The sequence below is a fragment of the Ambystoma mexicanum genome, chromosome 6q (assembly GCF_040938575.1).
Source record: "Ambystoma mexicanum isolate Mex_15411 chromosome 6q, UKY_AmexF1_1, whole genome shotgun sequence".
NCBI lineage: Eukaryota > Metazoa > Chordata > Amphibia > Caudata > Ambystomatidae > Ambystoma > Ambystoma mexicanum.
Window position 1 is genome coordinate 77571777 of NC_090937.1, and position 16457 is coordinate 77588233.

At 48.2% G+C, this 16457-nt stretch overlaps 1 protein-coding gene across 5 annotated transcripts in view; it reads right to left on the reverse strand.

The window, feature by feature from the left end:
• The window catches only part of CENPC (centromere protein C), a 1963500-nt gene that overhangs the window by 1415269 nt on the left and 531774 nt on the right, over nt 1-16457 (reverse strand). For all 5 annotated transcript variants that reach the window (XM_069630493.1, XM_069630492.1, XM_069630490.1 and 2 more), the window contains 2 exons: nt 10371-10432; nt 10078-10163 (listed from right to left, as the gene is read on the reverse strand). In XM_069630493.1, coding sequence (XP_069486594.1) covers nt 10078-10163; nt 10371-10432 — 148 coding nt within the window. The remainder of the gene's footprint in view (nt 1-10077; nt 10164-10370; nt 10433-16457) is intronic.

Sequence of the window (16457 nt, forward strand, 5' to 3'; positions counted from 1 at the left end):
GTTTTCTGTTCTAGTGGTCGACATGACTTCAGCTTCCAGGTTTTCAGTATTTATCCGGAACTACAGCACAGCCTCTGCATTCTCTCCCCAAATTTTACAATAAAGGAGCGTCTGGCTGTCCAATCAGGACAGCCAGCCCTCTCACTGGGATTTGTCCCAGTTGAAGCAAGACATACGACAAAAGGATGGGGAAGTTTTGGACTTCTCCCCCACTTCCTGTGCTTACAGACTGACTGGAGCCTGGGCGGGGTGTCCAGGGGACTCCCAGCGAAGACAAAACGCACACAAAGGAATTTCCCGCCCATGTCAGGGGAAGGAACAAGAAACGACAAGAAACACTAAAATGGCAGAAAAAGAAGACAGGGGCCATTTTGATAAAATAAGCACCCTTAGGTGCCTTTACTGCAGCTGTGATCACAGCCCACGGTAAAGGTGCACCAAATTAGTAAAATGTATCACTGCCACCAGCCATTAAAGGTAAGCTTGTCACTATAACAGAATCGTTACCGTTTTAATGTGAAAAGGGGATACATTGTATCTCCCCAGCACTCCACATAAGGTGGGGTGTGCTGGTTTCACAGAACAAAATGTAAAAGGGATCCAAAGATCCTTTCTACCGTTGGGAACTGTAGTTCACTCAAGGTTAGCACAAGAAATTTAAATGGGGAGCCCCGAGGGCAACCCAGCAACAACAGGCACTTATTGCCAATAAGTTGTTGAACATGATAACTTTAAAAAGACACTATGGATAGTCTTAAACATGACACCCATAAAAAGAGTTAAAGATTAGGTGAGTGTGGAAAAAGGTTCCCACTCACTGATGTATTAATGAAAAAAATGAGAAAAGCAAAAAGTTCTGGGGTTGAACCAGGAAAGGAAGATTTACCAGCTCTGTGGAAATATTAGCCAACACTCGTCATCCCCATAATAAGAAACACCTGTCTGGTCATCAACCAATTGAGCTTCTGTTTCATCACAATATGAATCAGGGTGTTAAGGTTCAACCACAAAGGGGTCTGTGACCAAGCCCTGAACCGGGGCATCAGAGCGGAGTTTCTTAGCAGGGGGCTGAGCGGAATCAGGTATTGCCTTGGACCACGAAGGGGCAGAGGTAGGAGGGGTGTTGGAGTAGCTATGAAAGTAATTAGGGTCCTTTTCTTAGAAGTCAGCCATGAATTACATCCTTCTCATGACCCTATCAATGTCTGCTGAGTTCCATTGTTTAGAGCTAGGAATAACAGCAACATGCTCTGGTTCCTCATCAGTGCCCATATCCTGAGCAGTGGGAGGAATGAGTTTACTCTTAGTGGTAGGATCTGAGACCTTGGATTTCCTTATTGATTTAGGGGCTTTATGCTGCTCTTTGTGAACGGGGGTTCTGAAGATGTCTTTTTATGTTGTTTATTCCCTTTCCCATGACTAGAGGAGTGTTTCCCAGTGTTTTTAGGGGCCTACGAGGGGTTTGACGCCTCGCAGCAAGTTTCGAAGCTGGGATACGAAGAAGGGACGTTGAATCTCGGGTGTACGGTCAGACGCCTCGCGTCTAGCCTGTGGTGGGTAGAGGGCGGAATCATCATCTGACGATCGGGCCTCGAGGACTATTGATCGTGCGACTCCTTTATCAACCGAAGATGGTTGGGCTTTGTCATGAGGCGAACGGGAACGCTCAGGACAAAGATTTGTTGGACCGCTCACTTGGTGTTGTCCGGTGCCGATCGCTTGACACGTGAGTCACAGCCGGGGTTGATGTGCTTATTGCAGGTAAAATGTGTAGCGCTTTTGGCGCCGGGTGTTATCCCCAAAATGTGGCCGCCGGCCAGTCCTTTGGGGTCAGGGGCATGCGCGAGGTGGTCCGAAGTCACACCTTTGCCCTTGCCCTCCGATTCAGCGGCATTGCGGCCATCGCTGAATGTGCCCTCCACTTCCATGGCCTCTAGTTGCCTGGCGTAGTGGGCCCAGCGGTTAGTTGAGTGGTCCTTAAGGGTTTTCGGCTTAAGAGCTTGCAAGCTCGACAGGTAGCCTCGGGATGGTCTTGTGGGAGACACAGATTGCACGTATTGTGCTTATCCACCAAGGGAAACTTCCTATTACACTTAGGACAGAATTTGAATGAGTACTCTCCATATGTTACAAAATGGCAGCGGGCGGGTATATGTATGAAAAGGTGAGAAAGAGCCTGTATGACCACTCCCCACTCTCCCTACTGTACAGGGCCGAGGCCAGAGGCCTTCCAAGGCCCGAAGTCTGTTGTGGCAGTCCTCGACGGCTGACTTCCTCGATCTTCACCGGCGTCGATCTTCGGCATGCGGTGGAAGTCAAAGGGGAAGAATTAACGGTAATTGTTAACCATAAACAGCTAAGTGCTGAAAGGAACTCCGCAAGATGTGTCCGACTAGAGTGGCGGGAAAAAACAATCTGAGGGTCCTAAACACGCATGAGGGATCACGAGTACAGGGGACATCATACGAGGGATAGTATTACTGGCACGCCCTGTTCGAAGTCCCTTTTCAAGCTTCGAAAATCAAACTGTAATACTCTGCAGCTTCCACTAGATGTCAGCCTATGTACAGCATGTGATCTAAGCAGATTCCACAAGCCTCAGAAATAAATAATTCTCTCTCTCTCTCTCTCTCTCTCTCTCCCTCCCCCCCACACCCCCTCAAAAGGGGTCTCAGATGTGAGTTGAAGAATAACAAGAGTCACCTTACCTCAGACTTTCCTGACCTGACAGGTATTTATCCAATCATGCACACAATGCATGCGAGCAAAGCATGGCACCGCTGTACTCGTTTCTGTAGAGCAAACCAAACAGGCAGCCACTGGCACATCTCCTGCATGCCTCCTTTGGCCTTGGTGACAAAATCCTAAAACCACCTGCACAATGGTCAATGTTCAGCAGTGGTGAAGCAAATTAGTGAGACAGTAAAGAGATTGGATGGCTGTTTTCTCCCAAACTCCTTACAAAATGAATTTCACCAATATCCAGAATAGGGTCTGGACAGTGTACTTCACTTGCATAAGTTATCAGCCTAAATCATGAGCAACAAAGTGTAGTTTCCACCAGTTGTGCATCCCTGCCATGCGCTATCCCTAAGGTCTTTACAGACCACCTTAACACCCTAGTGCCCACCGAACCACATCGCTGGCACACCTTCATGGCCTCCAAGCATTCTGCCAGAGAATCTTTTGCCCCAATTTAGTCACACCTCCAAAGCACTACCTTGCTTCTTCAGACTCTAGACTGGAGTGTCACCTGGCCTCTTCTACACCTCCTTCAGGCTCATGAACACCAGGTGATGGAATCAAAATTCTGAATGCTGTTCTGTGTTGTCGCCCTCAGATTCCTTTAATGTTGCTCACTAATTGGTCACGACTCAACAGTCGCTGTCGCCAGTATGGAAGATGAGCAAATTAGGACAGTCACACAACATCTGTTTGGGGGTCACTGGTTCGAGAATGATAAAAGTGAGGAGCAGAAACAGTTCACACACAATTTCTACAGACCTCCACTGTAGTAAATCACACTCACAGTATTGCTGCACCTATGTGCCCAGCCCAGCTGCTCATGGATGTTTAAAATGTCACTGGCAAAAACTTGCCAATGGTTGATCATTTTTAGAAGCGCACAAGAAGAAATCAACTTTCAGATAATGGTTTGGCAGTCTCAAAGTCAATCGTGGGAGGGTGGGGAAGGGGGGAGCATGTGCATGAGGTAAAGAAAAATAAATACATTACGAGAATAATAGTCCTATGGACAACTCACCCTGGCTTAAACGTAACTCTTCAGATGTCATTCATCATGTGTTCAATTTGGTGAACGTTCTTTAACTCTATGAAAGTTTCATGATTCAGAAATGTATACATTTAGTGCATAAGAATGGAGTCTTCATAGCAACCATGTACAGCCAAGATTGTGGTATGTGTGAGCAACAGACTAAATTGAGCAGTATTTAGTGAAGTGAAGGGTCTATTTCTTCTTTTATTAAAAACATATTCTACAAACTAATTGAATACGTGGATGTGGCCCTTTGGTTTTGATAATTATTAACTTTAAAAAATATGCAAGCTTTCAGAAGGAGGTTTTATATTGAAAAAACGTAAGCATGACTTTTGCATGTGGTGATAGAAGGGCTAGAGTGGAAAACACCAGGATGGTGGGAAGGTTTGGTGATATTTACTTCACTACATAATGTTTGCAAAGAGAGATCTGTGAGATGTTGGTATTTGCTTAGTCATACAGCCCTAAAACAGTGCATGAACGATGCAGCCCATGTGCACAGGCTTGTGAGGCATCCACCCCTCGAGCCACCTTGGACACACACCGTTCACCCATCAACCTAGGCATTTGGTACTGTGCCAGGCTGTATTGTTGAAACCAGTAGACAATGGTGGCTGATGAACTGTGTGACATTGCATCCAGTAAGTAGCACTTCCGGGTAAATGGTATACTTACAGATCTTAATTGGGAAGAGAGCAATTAAACTGATTTTGTAAACAGAGAAATTTGTCTCACTGCAATTCCGAGAAGGAATTCACAGCACCAATACCCCACTGATCCTGAAGCAAACATCTCTGCCAAGGTGCAAGGGAATTGAGCATGAACAAAGTTACAACTAAACTCTCCTACCACCTGCCTTTGTATCAAGGTCCTTCGCATCAGAATAATGGTACGAACTTGTTTTTAAATGACATGCATTACTTACCGTAAAAGCATTTCCGATGATTGTATCTGCTTAGATTCACATGCTGTGCATATGGTCCGACATCCAGTGGTAACCGCGGAGTATTGCATCTTATCTTTCGGGGACCGAAAGGGGACATCGGCATAGGCGTGTCTTTAACGCTATCCCTATCGTGACGTTTGTAGTACCCAAAATCCCTCACGCGCCGAGGTCTCTCCGATTGTATTTTTTCTGCCATGAGGGAGCCCAAGGCTAAGTGAGTGAGTACATGAAGAGAGAAAGTAGTAAGAAGTCTATGTTCCTTCCACCCCGAGCGGGGAGGCAGGGAGGCCGCATAAGAATCTAAGCAGATACAATCAACAGAAATGCTTTTACGGTAAGTAATGCATGTCTTCTGATGCTTGTTAATCTGCTTAGAATAACATCCTGTGCATAGACTAGCGAGCGGTACCCGGAGTTGGAGGTGGGTTGTGAGAAGGAACAGTAGAGAAAAGATGTCTTAATACTGCTTGCCCCACCTGAGATCAGACCTAGAATGAGTGTCTAGGCAATAGTGTTTTGTAAAGGTGTGTACAGAACTCCAGGTTGCCGCTTTGCAAATGGACTCAAGGGGAACATTTGAAAGAATGCTATGGACGCCCCAGTGCCTCGTGTAGTGTGCGCTCTAGACTTGAAGGGCAGTTCTCTCTTTGCAAGAGTGTAACATAGTGTGATGCATTTGACAATCCACCTTGAGATTGCTGATTTAGAGACAGGATCCCCTTCGCTACCAGCTGCTACTGAAACAAAGAATTGTTTAGTTTTCCTCAGTGGTTTGGTTCTATCCATGTAGAACATGACTGCCCTGCGCACAACTAGTGTGTGAAGGCTTCTTTCGGCCATGTTAGTAGGTTTCTGGAAGAACGTGGGTAGTTCGATTGACTGGTTCACATGGAACTTCGAAATAAATTTTGGCGAAAACCTGGGATGTGTGCGCAGAACTACCTTATCTTTGTGGACTGTAACAAAGGGGTCCAAAACAGAAAGAGCCTGTAGTTCGCTAACTCTTCTGATAGAAGTGATAGCCACTAGGAAGGCTGTCTTATAAGTCAGGTCTTTCAGACTTGCTTTATGCATAGGCTCAAAGGGGGGACCCATGAGTCTAGTCAAAACCACATTCAGATCCCACCCAGGGGCTGGATGAGAGATGGGAGGATAAATTCTCTTAACCCCTTCAATAAAGGCCTTAATTACTGGTATCTTCCATCACAACACCTTTTGCTGTGATGTGGTGTAGGCTGACAACCCAGCTAGATGAACCTTTAGGGAGTTGAAGACTAACCCAGAGTCCAAAAGATGGGTTAGATACAACACAATGTGTGAGGGCGAACAATCGATGGGATTGACGCCCTTTGAAGTGCACTAGTTGACAAACCGTTTCCATGTGCTGGCATAGAAATAACGTGTGTTAGGCTTTCTTGCCTCCCTTAGTATGTCCATGCATCTTTGAGGGAGTTGCAGATGTCCAAACTCTATGACCTCAGGAGCCAGGCTGCTAAATTCAGAGTTTGTGGGCATGGATGGAGCGTTTCCCCCCCGTCATGAGACAACATGTTGTACGGGCAGGGCAGCTTGACTACCAGATCTTGACTACCAGATCTTCCCATTGTCCGCTGGCCTGACACCACTGGCTGTTGAGCCACTCTTGCATGGGACGCATGGGCAGCCGCATATGAGGAACCAGGTATATGCATGACGCCATCATCCCTAGCAAACGCATGGCTTTGCGTACCGCCACCTCGCGACCAGCTACATACTGAGGAACCTGATAGAGCATGTTCTGAACCCTCTTGCTGGAAGGGAAGACCAGACAGTCTTCTGTCCGAATTAGTGCCCCCAGGAATTGTTTTACTTGGCTAGAGACTAAGCTGGATTTCTTTTCGTTGATAGAAAATCCCAGGCTGAAAAGAAGATCTACTGTCTTTTGAGTGTTTGAAAAACAAACGTCGAACGAGTCCCCCGTGATGAGCCAGTCATCGAGGTAAGGGTAAACTGGAACTGATAGTCTGTGCAGGTGTGCTGCTGCCACTGCCAGGACTTTGGTAAACACTCTCGGCGCAGAGGCTATGCCGAAGGGGAGTACCTTGAACTGGTAGTGTTTGTCCTGAATCATAAACCTTAGGTATTTCCTGTGCGCTGGCAACATTGAAATATGAAAGTATGCATCTTTCATGTCCAATGTTGGCATAAAGTCCCCCTGTTTCAGCAATGGAATCACCTCCTGCAGTGTTACCATGCGAAACTTCTGGGGTTTCATGAACTTGTTCGCTGGGCGCAGGTCTAGAACAGGACGCATGGTGAGATCCTTTTTGGGGTACAAGGAAGTACACTGAATAGATACCCTTGTTTACCTGAAGAATCGGGACGACTTCTATGGCGTCCTTTTCCAGCAGCACTTCCACCTCTAGGATCTGCAGATGTTCTGGTGAAAAACGTTGTGGACGAGGCCGTCTGAACTGTGGAGGTCGGGTGAATTCCACGTAGTACCCGTGGGCGACCGTCTTTAAGACCCAATGGTCTGAAGTTATCCCCTCCCATGCCTTGAGGAAAGATGTTAATCGCCGCCCGACCGGGGAGACATGGGAGGGGACCTGAACTTGGCAGTCATTTCTGACCTGAGGTTGAGGCACCTCTGGAATTGGAGCCTCTGCCTCTACCTTTGCCACGCTTCTGACCCCTCTGGGGATAGTAGGTGGGGCTTCTGGAGGATTGATTTGTGTTGAAGTTGCCCGTGCCGTAGTTATTCTGACAGGAACTGGTCTGTCATGAAAAGGACCACCGAGAATTATTGCCCCTCTGAGAGGAGGGCTTCTGTGAAATTTGGTGCAACGACTTAATAGTCTCGTGCTCCTTCGTGGCCGTCTCCAACGCTTCATCCACCGCTTTCCCGAAGAGATTAGTCTCTTCGATGGGTTTATTACTAAGGGAGGCATGGGTCTCATGCCTGAAGCCCGACGTGCGCAGCCACGCGTGTCTTTTTAGGAGGGTACCCTGTGCAAGAGACCTGCCCACTGTCTCTGCGGTGTCTAGGGTATTCTTCACCACATTCTGGTTGGCAAGTTTCCCTTCTGAAACGATGGCGAGAAGCTTAGCTCTGGCCGGCTCCGGAACCTCCTGGAGGCCTTCCCGGAGCAAATTCCATTGGGCGTCAACATGGCTTGCTAGCAACGTGGTGTTATTAGCAACCCGAACAGTATAAGCCGCAGCTGATGTAACATGTTTGCCTAAGGCATACAATTTTTTGGACTCCTTGTCCGGAGGTGACTCTCCCGTGGCAAGGGGAACCCCTGTTCTCTTACGAGTGTTGGTCACTACCAGCGAGTCCAGAACGGCATGCCCTCTAATATAGAGAGGGTCGGTAGGGGAATGGCGGAATAATTTTTCGACCCTCGGGTTCACAGCCCTAGTCTGAGCAGGTGTGAGTAAAGATGGAGCTATACGTCTCTTTACAGAGTTGAGGAGAGGAATAGACTGGCTTGCCGGAGGCTTTTCTTTTATAATGTCCTCTACAAAATCCTGCTTGGGCAGGGCTTCTAGCGTGGCAATTTTGAAAAATTCTGCCGCTTTTTTCAACATAGTGTTGAAGGCCATTTGGTCATCCACCGGAGAGGCCTGTCGAGCCAGGGTGGATGGGGTGGAGTCAACGCACACGATATCAGAGTCCTGGTCATGCTGTGACCAATGGTCAAGTGTATCTTGCTGGGTTTCCTCCCAGTTGCCCGTTGCATCTTGGTCTTCTCCATAATGGTTGAGAAAAGAGGACTCTGCTTCTTCTGTATAGATGTCCCTATATGTGGACGTCTTCTTGATAGGTAACATGGGGCTGAACATCTTGTGTGTGAGGGTCAGGGTCTACCTGAGCCTTTTTCGGCAGAGGCTGTTCAGAGGCCCTGAAAAAATGCTCCAGCCGATCCATACATCCCTCGAATTTCTCTGTAGTCTATTTGGAGGACCCAAATGGACCTGGGTGAGAAGCAACCACGTTCTCCGCTCTAGGGCGTTCGTAAGCATCTTCGGGATCGTGGTCTAAATCCATCGAAAACATTTCGGCGGATTGGCCCATAACCTTGGGCGGAACAGGCATCAGGCCCACCGCCGCTGCAATTGATACTCTTACGGATAGTAATCGAATCGTCGAGAGCCGAAGCTTCCGATGATTGATCAGTAGTGGAAATTTCTTCCTCGGCGCTAGAGGTGCCAGGGGACGGTTTCTCGGGTAGAGGCCTTGTCGTAGTTTTAGGGCCTGTAAGGGCCTTGGAAATCGTCGAAGTTTCTTGTCCGGAAATCTTGACGCGTGTAGTTTGGGGGGTAGCGCCCTTGTTATGTTTGTTATGCCCAGTCGTCATGCGCTGCTGCGGATGCGGGGAAGGCTTCGGATCTGAATGACCCGTGGGCACCGCCAAAATTTCCAGCGGGCCCGTTAGCGATTTCGCCTTTTTCGACGATGTCGTCGAAGACGGCGTATGGGTTGTGCGTTTAGTGCGATGCGATTGTACGCTCCTGTCGCCGGCTGTGGTCCCTGTAGCAAGACCAGAGTCGAGTCTGAAAGGGTCGGGGACGAGCGTGGCAGACCTAGAAGTGTCCACCTCAAGGTCTATAACATCCGCATTGGACGTTTGGTCATCCGACGTACCCCCGTCACTTTCGGCTGGTGTCGCGGTAGGGGAGGGAGGCTCCACATGTGACATGCCGTACGCGGCCCACCGTTTTAACCGGCGCTCCCGAAGCGTTTTAGGCGTAAGGAGTTTACACGCCGAACACTGCCTTTCGTCGTGCTCTAGGGGGAGACAAGCGTTACACGAGGTGTGCTCGTCTTTCCAGGGATATCTGACCCTACACACAGGGCAGAATCTCAATGGAGTCCTTTCCATAGCAGAAGGGAAGGGTGACCAGACCAAAGAGGAAAGCAGTGGAAAAGATGAAAGAATAACAATATGGCTACCCCAAGCCCACTCTCCCTAATGTATAGGTCGGCCGGAGGGCCCAACCACGTGGAAGGCCGAACGCCGGATCTTAGGCTTCGGAACCCACAGCCGTAGACGATTCCAACGTATTCTTCGTCGAGATGTTCTTGTAGGGTGAAATGACTTAACAGGGAATAAACTGAGAAACCGATAATATAAACAATGTCTCTTGTAAGAGCTCCGTTTAGGGCGACCAGTTATATGGGCAGAAAAAAACAATTACAGACACGCCTATGCCGACGTCCCCCTTCGGTCCCCGAAAGACAAGATGCAATACTTCGTGGTTAGCACTGGATGTCGGGCCATATGCACAGCGTGTGATTCTAAGCAGATTAACAAGCATCAGAAACATCAATATAGGTTACTGGCTTCAGGAGCCCATATTGTTTTACCTGTTTATTCAGACGATCAGGAGTTCTTGAATGTATGCTGATGGGACTTTGTAAAGCCACAGGAACAGTGCTCCTATTGCCACCATCTAAAGAGGAACAAAATTGCGAGAGCACAGATTGTTATGATTCAACCAAGCAATGAAATTCTCAAACCACTGTATGAACACAACTGCACCATGAACTTATTCTTTACAGCATATGCATAGTGATAGTTTATCATGCCATTTAGGATTCGTATTAGCATTGTCAAATCTTAAACGGACAGAAATAAAAAATAAAATCAAGTAGCTTACTTCTGCCTTCACAGGAATTGAGCACACTCTTCATGACACGATCAAATGGTTTTTGCGGCAAACTGAGGAAAAATATAATAATTTAAGATACTGAATATGCAAAGCTACTGAAACTCAAAAGGCGTGTAAATGCCTAGTACTGTATGCACAGGCTTAATGAGGACCTTTTAATAACCGGAATAAAATACACAATGACGTTTTAACTGAATGCAGAGTTTCCAAAAAAGTCAGGAGATCAAACACGATGAGGAAACTAGCACAGAAAAAGTCAGTAATATTGGCTGTTCAGTAAACAAATGCGGATGTTTTTCAAAAGTAGACTTCGGACCCTTGCTGGCACAACCATCCCAGAACCTGTCATGAGGTGAAAGGGGCGGGAAGGAAAGGAAATGTTGAGCCGGAAAGACATCAAGTGGGACAGGATAGAGTTGGAAAATGTTGCTGCTCACAGAAATGCGGTAAACGTATCGTGACCACAACTAACATTTAATTTCCTTGTCCATGAAACCTCCAGCACAACACCCAGGAAAAAGAATCCTCCTGTGGTTTACACTTATCCCGTTTCTGCCTCTCGTAGGACAACTTGAGATCAATGAAACGCAAAACTTGCAAGCTTTTGATTAGGTGCCCGTTTTTGTTGCCCTTCTTTTACATTGTTATTTCTTGTTCTTTTGCATTTTTTGGCTCTGCTTTGAGAGTGCAAGTGGAGACTGACTTCAACTATGCGGTTTACATTATTTTAATGAGTGTGTGGGGTCAGCTCCTTTACTTGACTCTTTGATAACATGAACTTAATTAAAGGGCTTGAGTCAGTTCTGTTGCATTCCACTGGTCCTGAAATAGACGCCTGCTCTTTTACTTCACAACCCATTATACAGCAATGTTGCCTGACTATGGAAAGAAGAACTTTAGGAGTAGGGCACAGTAGTGATCAATACTCCATGCACATACCATTAAATAGACAGTAGTGCTAGGACTGCATTGTTAAGATGGATTTCTGAACTCTCTCCGGGAGGGGCAGAGGTTCAGAAGGCCAGCCCAGTTTCTTGCTACAGGGTAACCTCTGGACAAGCCAGACCAATCAGGGTAGCGATGGCGGCGGTCAAGACTAGGTCTCAAGAGGGGTGAGGGTGACTGAAAGCCCCCAATGAGCACACATAACAAGGACCCTTACAAATTACTCCAGGCAGGTGTTATATTAAAATTGACACATTTATTACAAGGCCTCTGTAACATCGACCATAGTAAAGAATCACGATAAAACTTAAGTAAACCAACACATCACAATCAATACAATATATATACACAAGGCCGAAGGGTCTAACGAGTTAGAAGCACGCAATATGCAGACCACCTAAATGGGGAGGAAAACAGGCAGTGCAAGAAATCATTAGGCCCAGTTCGACATCAGAGACCACCTAACTAGAAGGAAGTCTGATCCCTACGAAGAGTGGAGCGTTGTGCTCAAAAGTACCTGCACACGCGGGTGCCAACGGGCAAAGGAGAGTCTCTTCAGGGCAATCGGGCAGTTTCAGAGAGGTGAACAAACTAGGACGAACAGATCCCTGCTACTCAAGCGCGGCCTCCACTTGTGGGCAGAAGCAGGGCGCGAGTGCGAAAACGTGTGCTGTTTAACACAGCCAGGGGAACCCACAGGCTCCTGCAGGAGGGCGACCGGTTCAGGGTATTGACTACTCACCGGTCCCCGATGCAGGCAGACCCAGGCTTCTCCGATTCAGTTTCAGTACTGGCAGGTTCAGATGCGATCAGGGGGACGTCTCAGCGTTAGGGTCGAGGGAGTGCCAAATGCAGCGAACACGCACAGATTGTTACCACAGCAGGGCAACTCGGCAGCCGCATGTATTCCAGTCCCAATGTACACGTCTCACTTCAGACCTGGGAACGCCAAGTGTACGAATCGTGTGAGAGTGTCGAGGACTCAGAATTTAGCAGCAGCCTGACAGCGGTGACAGAGCAAGGTTCCTGGGTAGGCTGGTCAGTCCGCTGGATGGCCCAGGGAGGCTTCCGAAGGCTTACGTACAGGAGTTGGTAAAGATGCCGAGAATAGTTGTTCCCACTATGCTAAGGGGTCGAAGCGCCAGTACAGGCCTTCTCGTATGATCAGAGGCAGAGTGGTCTCACAGGTCGACAGCAGTGCAGGGTAGCAAACCTTCAGCGGGTCACCAGCGATTCCTCGACTCAGCCTCTTAGTTGCAGGATACTTGGCTCCTTATCCTTCGTTCGGGAGAACTTAGGAAGTCGAACTGGTAGTGGGGTTTTCAGTCTCCTCTTATCCAGAGTTCCCTTCGTGCCAAAACAGAGGGCACCCTATAGGAGATCTGCTCTTAAAACACGCACACCAGACGTGGACCTATCACGGACCACAGTGGTCCCAGGTATTCAAGACACACTAGACTCTCTGGCACCCAGGATGTGTATTGGGAACAGACATCCCAGCCCACATCCTGGAGGCTCTCACCAGGCCTGTAGAAGCCCGCAAAAGCATCTGTGTTTCGCGGGAAATTACATGCCCAAATAAGGATGGCCCGGGTTCGGCTCGACCCGGGGAAGGTGAAGGGGGCAAGATGGTCAGCGGGCAGGACAAAGAACCTCGTGGTCTGGCCATTTTGGAAGCCAGGCCACCCTTTTGGGCTAAACGCGAGAAGTGCGCTTAACATGGCAAAAAGGAGTTCAAAACCCAAAGAAACGATTGCTGCCACCAGTCCCGTCCGTGATACACTTAGCAATTGGATACGTTAGCAATCCAATGAGAGTTTCTAGGGCCTGTAGAATGACTAGAGACCCAAGAGAGCAATAAATTAGCTTACAGTGCCCTCTTGTGTCATGTGCATGAAAGCTGCAACATGAGAAAAAGAACTACGGAAAACAATGTTTCCCGGTCAGAAGTGAGCGAAAAGCCGAGAGGAGAGCGGCTGAAGGCTGCGCTTCTCTGGCAACATCTAGATCAGGGTGTAAAACAACAGCAAAAAGTTTAGGGGTTGCCACATGGAAGGAAAATTACCTACAATTATGTAATCTTTCCTAACACTCGCCCCTCCCAGACAATGGACAGGGGGAACTAATCCACCCCTGGATGAGTCTCTTGTTCAGGTCGGTTAAACACTCTGGACAACCCATCAGCATTGCTATGTTGGACACCTGCCCGATGCTCAATAGTGAAGTCAAAGCCTTGTAGGTTTATGGACCACCTAAGCAACTTTGGATTCTCTCCCTTCATGTTCATCAGCCACTTTAAGGGCTTGTGGTCAGTTTGTACAGTGAAGTGGGTCCCATAGAGGTAGGGCCTCAGCTTCCGTAGGGCCCACACAAGATTGAAGCATTCTTTCTCCACGGTGGACCATGTGAGCTCTCGTCCTTAAGCTGGTGACTAATGAAACCAATACGGTGTTCCTTACCCTTCTCATCTACTTGCAATACTACCGGCTCCTATCCTAGTGTCAGGGGCGTCTGTCTGCACAATGAAAGGTCTTCGATAATCAAGGGCCTGAGGACAGGGGCCTGGCACAAGGAATCTTAAGCCGTTGACGGCCTTCTCACACTCGTCGGTCCAAGTTACCTTCTTGGGTTTCTTCGGAGTGGTGAGGGCAGTCAGAGGGGCAGCTATGGTACCATAGTCTGCCATGAAATTGCGGTAATACCCCATGAGTCCTAAGAAGGCTCTCACTTGGGTCTGTGTAGTGGGGGTAGGCCAGTTTTGTACTGCTTGTACTTTACTGGGTAGAGGCTGTATCCTCCCTCCACCTACTTCATGTCCAAGGTAAACCACAGAGCCTTGTCCAATCTGGCATTTACTGGCCTTTATGGTCAAGTGGGCTTTCTGAAGAGCCTGTAGCACAATCCCGAGGTGTTTCACATGTTCTTCCCAGGTGGCGCTGAAAACTGCTATATCATCCAGATATGCGAGACAGAATTCATCCATGCCATTCAACACATGATTCACAAGCCTCTGAAAAGTGGCAGGTGCATTCTTCAAACCGAACGTCATTACCCTGAATTGGTAAAGACCGTCGGGAGTGGAAAACGCTGTCTTCTACTTGGCATGTTCTGCTAAGGCTATATGCCAATAGCCCGCAGTTAAGGTCAAACATGCGGAGGTACTTGGAGGCACCCAAGATGTCCACCAGCTCATCTGTTCGAGGTAAGGGGTGTGCATCTGTCTTGGTGACAGCATTCAGAGCCCTGTAATTCACGCAGAACCTCAATTCAGATGTGCCTGCTTTTGGAACCAAAACCAGAGGGCTGGACCAAGGACTATCACCCCAAAGTCTAACATTTTGTTGACTTCGGTCTTAATGTAAAACCGTACTTTGTCTGACATCCTGTATCCCCTACTTTTGGAAGGTACACTGTCTCCTGTGTCTATGTTATGTTTGCACCAAGGTGTCAAACCAGGTGACTGCGAAAACAGGGGGGAAAACTGCCTAAGCAAACTTTTCACCTCCGCCTGCTGATCAGAAGTCAGGTGAGGGGCCACTCTGACACCCTCAAAGGAGCTATCTGAAAGAGCGCTTTGGAACAGGTCAGGGAGAGGTTCAGACTCCTCTTCCTCGACATCTGAAGCCAATAGCAGCGCTGTGATTTCAACTCTTGGGATGAAAGCCTTCAGCCTATTCACATGGAACACTTTTGGAGCCTGTCCAGGCCTTCCAAGGTCCACTAAATAGTTAACCTCACCCAGGGGCTCCACCACCACTGTGTAAGGGCCGGACCACTTATCCTGTAAAGCTCTAGGCCTTATTGGATTCATGATCAGGACTTGCTGACCAGGGGTAAAGTTGATGAGGGAAGCTTTCTGGTCATACCAATGTTTCACCAGCGCTTGTCCTGCCTTCAATTTATCACTAGCCAGACCCATCAGGCGTACCATCCGTTTTCTGAGCCCTAGCACATAATCTACTAAGTTGGTAGTAATAGGGGGAGTGGGCATCTCCCATCCCTCCTTCACTATGGCTAAGGGTCCCCGTACAGGGTGACCAAACAGAAGTTCGAAGGGGTTGAAGCCAACCCCCTCCTGGGGTACCTCCCGGTAGGCAAACAGTAAGCATGGTAAAAGAAGATCCCATTTTCTTCTTTGAGGTTCATCCAGAGCCCCAATCATGCTCTTTAACGTTCTGTTGAACCGTTCCACCAGACCATTGGTCTGGGGGTGATATGCAGAAGAGAACTTGTAGGTGACCCCACATTCTTTCCACATAGCCTGCATATACTTTGACATAAAGATGCTGCCTCTGTCAGACACAACTTCTTTCGGGAAGCCAACCCTAGTAAAGATGCCAAGTAACGCTTTTGCAACTGACGTGGCAGTTACAGTTTTCAATGGGATGGCCTCAGGATATCTGGTAGCATAGTCGACTAGTACCAGGATAAACCCATTGCCCGAGGATGTTTGCGGGTCAAGGGGACCAACAATGTAGATCCCTACCCTTTCGAAAGGTATTCCCACAACAGGGAGTGGTACCAATGGGGCTTGGATTGTTGAGCCACTCTTACCCGATAACTGGCAGGAGGAACAACTCCTCCAGTGACTTTCTACTTGTACCCCCATCTTGGGCCGGTAGAAATGCATGGATAACCTTTGCTTGGTCCTCATAATACCAAGGTGACTAGCAAGGGGCACTTCATGCACCAGCTGCAGGAGGAAGGGTCTTACAGCAAGGGAAACCACCAACCTCCTATGGTCTCCTTCTGCAGACTCAGTGGGCTCACTATACAGGAGTCTACCTTCCCAATAAATCCGATGCATCCAGGAGGTTCACCCTCAAGCTGGGAGCAGGCCTATCTCCTTAGGCCTTCCAGACATGGGCACTCACGTTGGCCCTTACTGAATTCTTCCCTGTCAGGACCACCTTCTACTAACAAGTCGTTTAGTTCAGGATGGTCATTGGGGTCAAGTACTTCAGGCATCGCCACTTCCTCGTCAGGTCTGGGCGATTGACCAACTTCCTCCACCGCAGTGGTAGGTGAGTTCGGGGGAATATTTTTTTGCTTTCCCTCGTTTTGGTTTTCGTACTCCTGTAGCCTTGGGATTCCCCTTTGGCTGGGGCAGTGCATTGGTATTGGCCAATG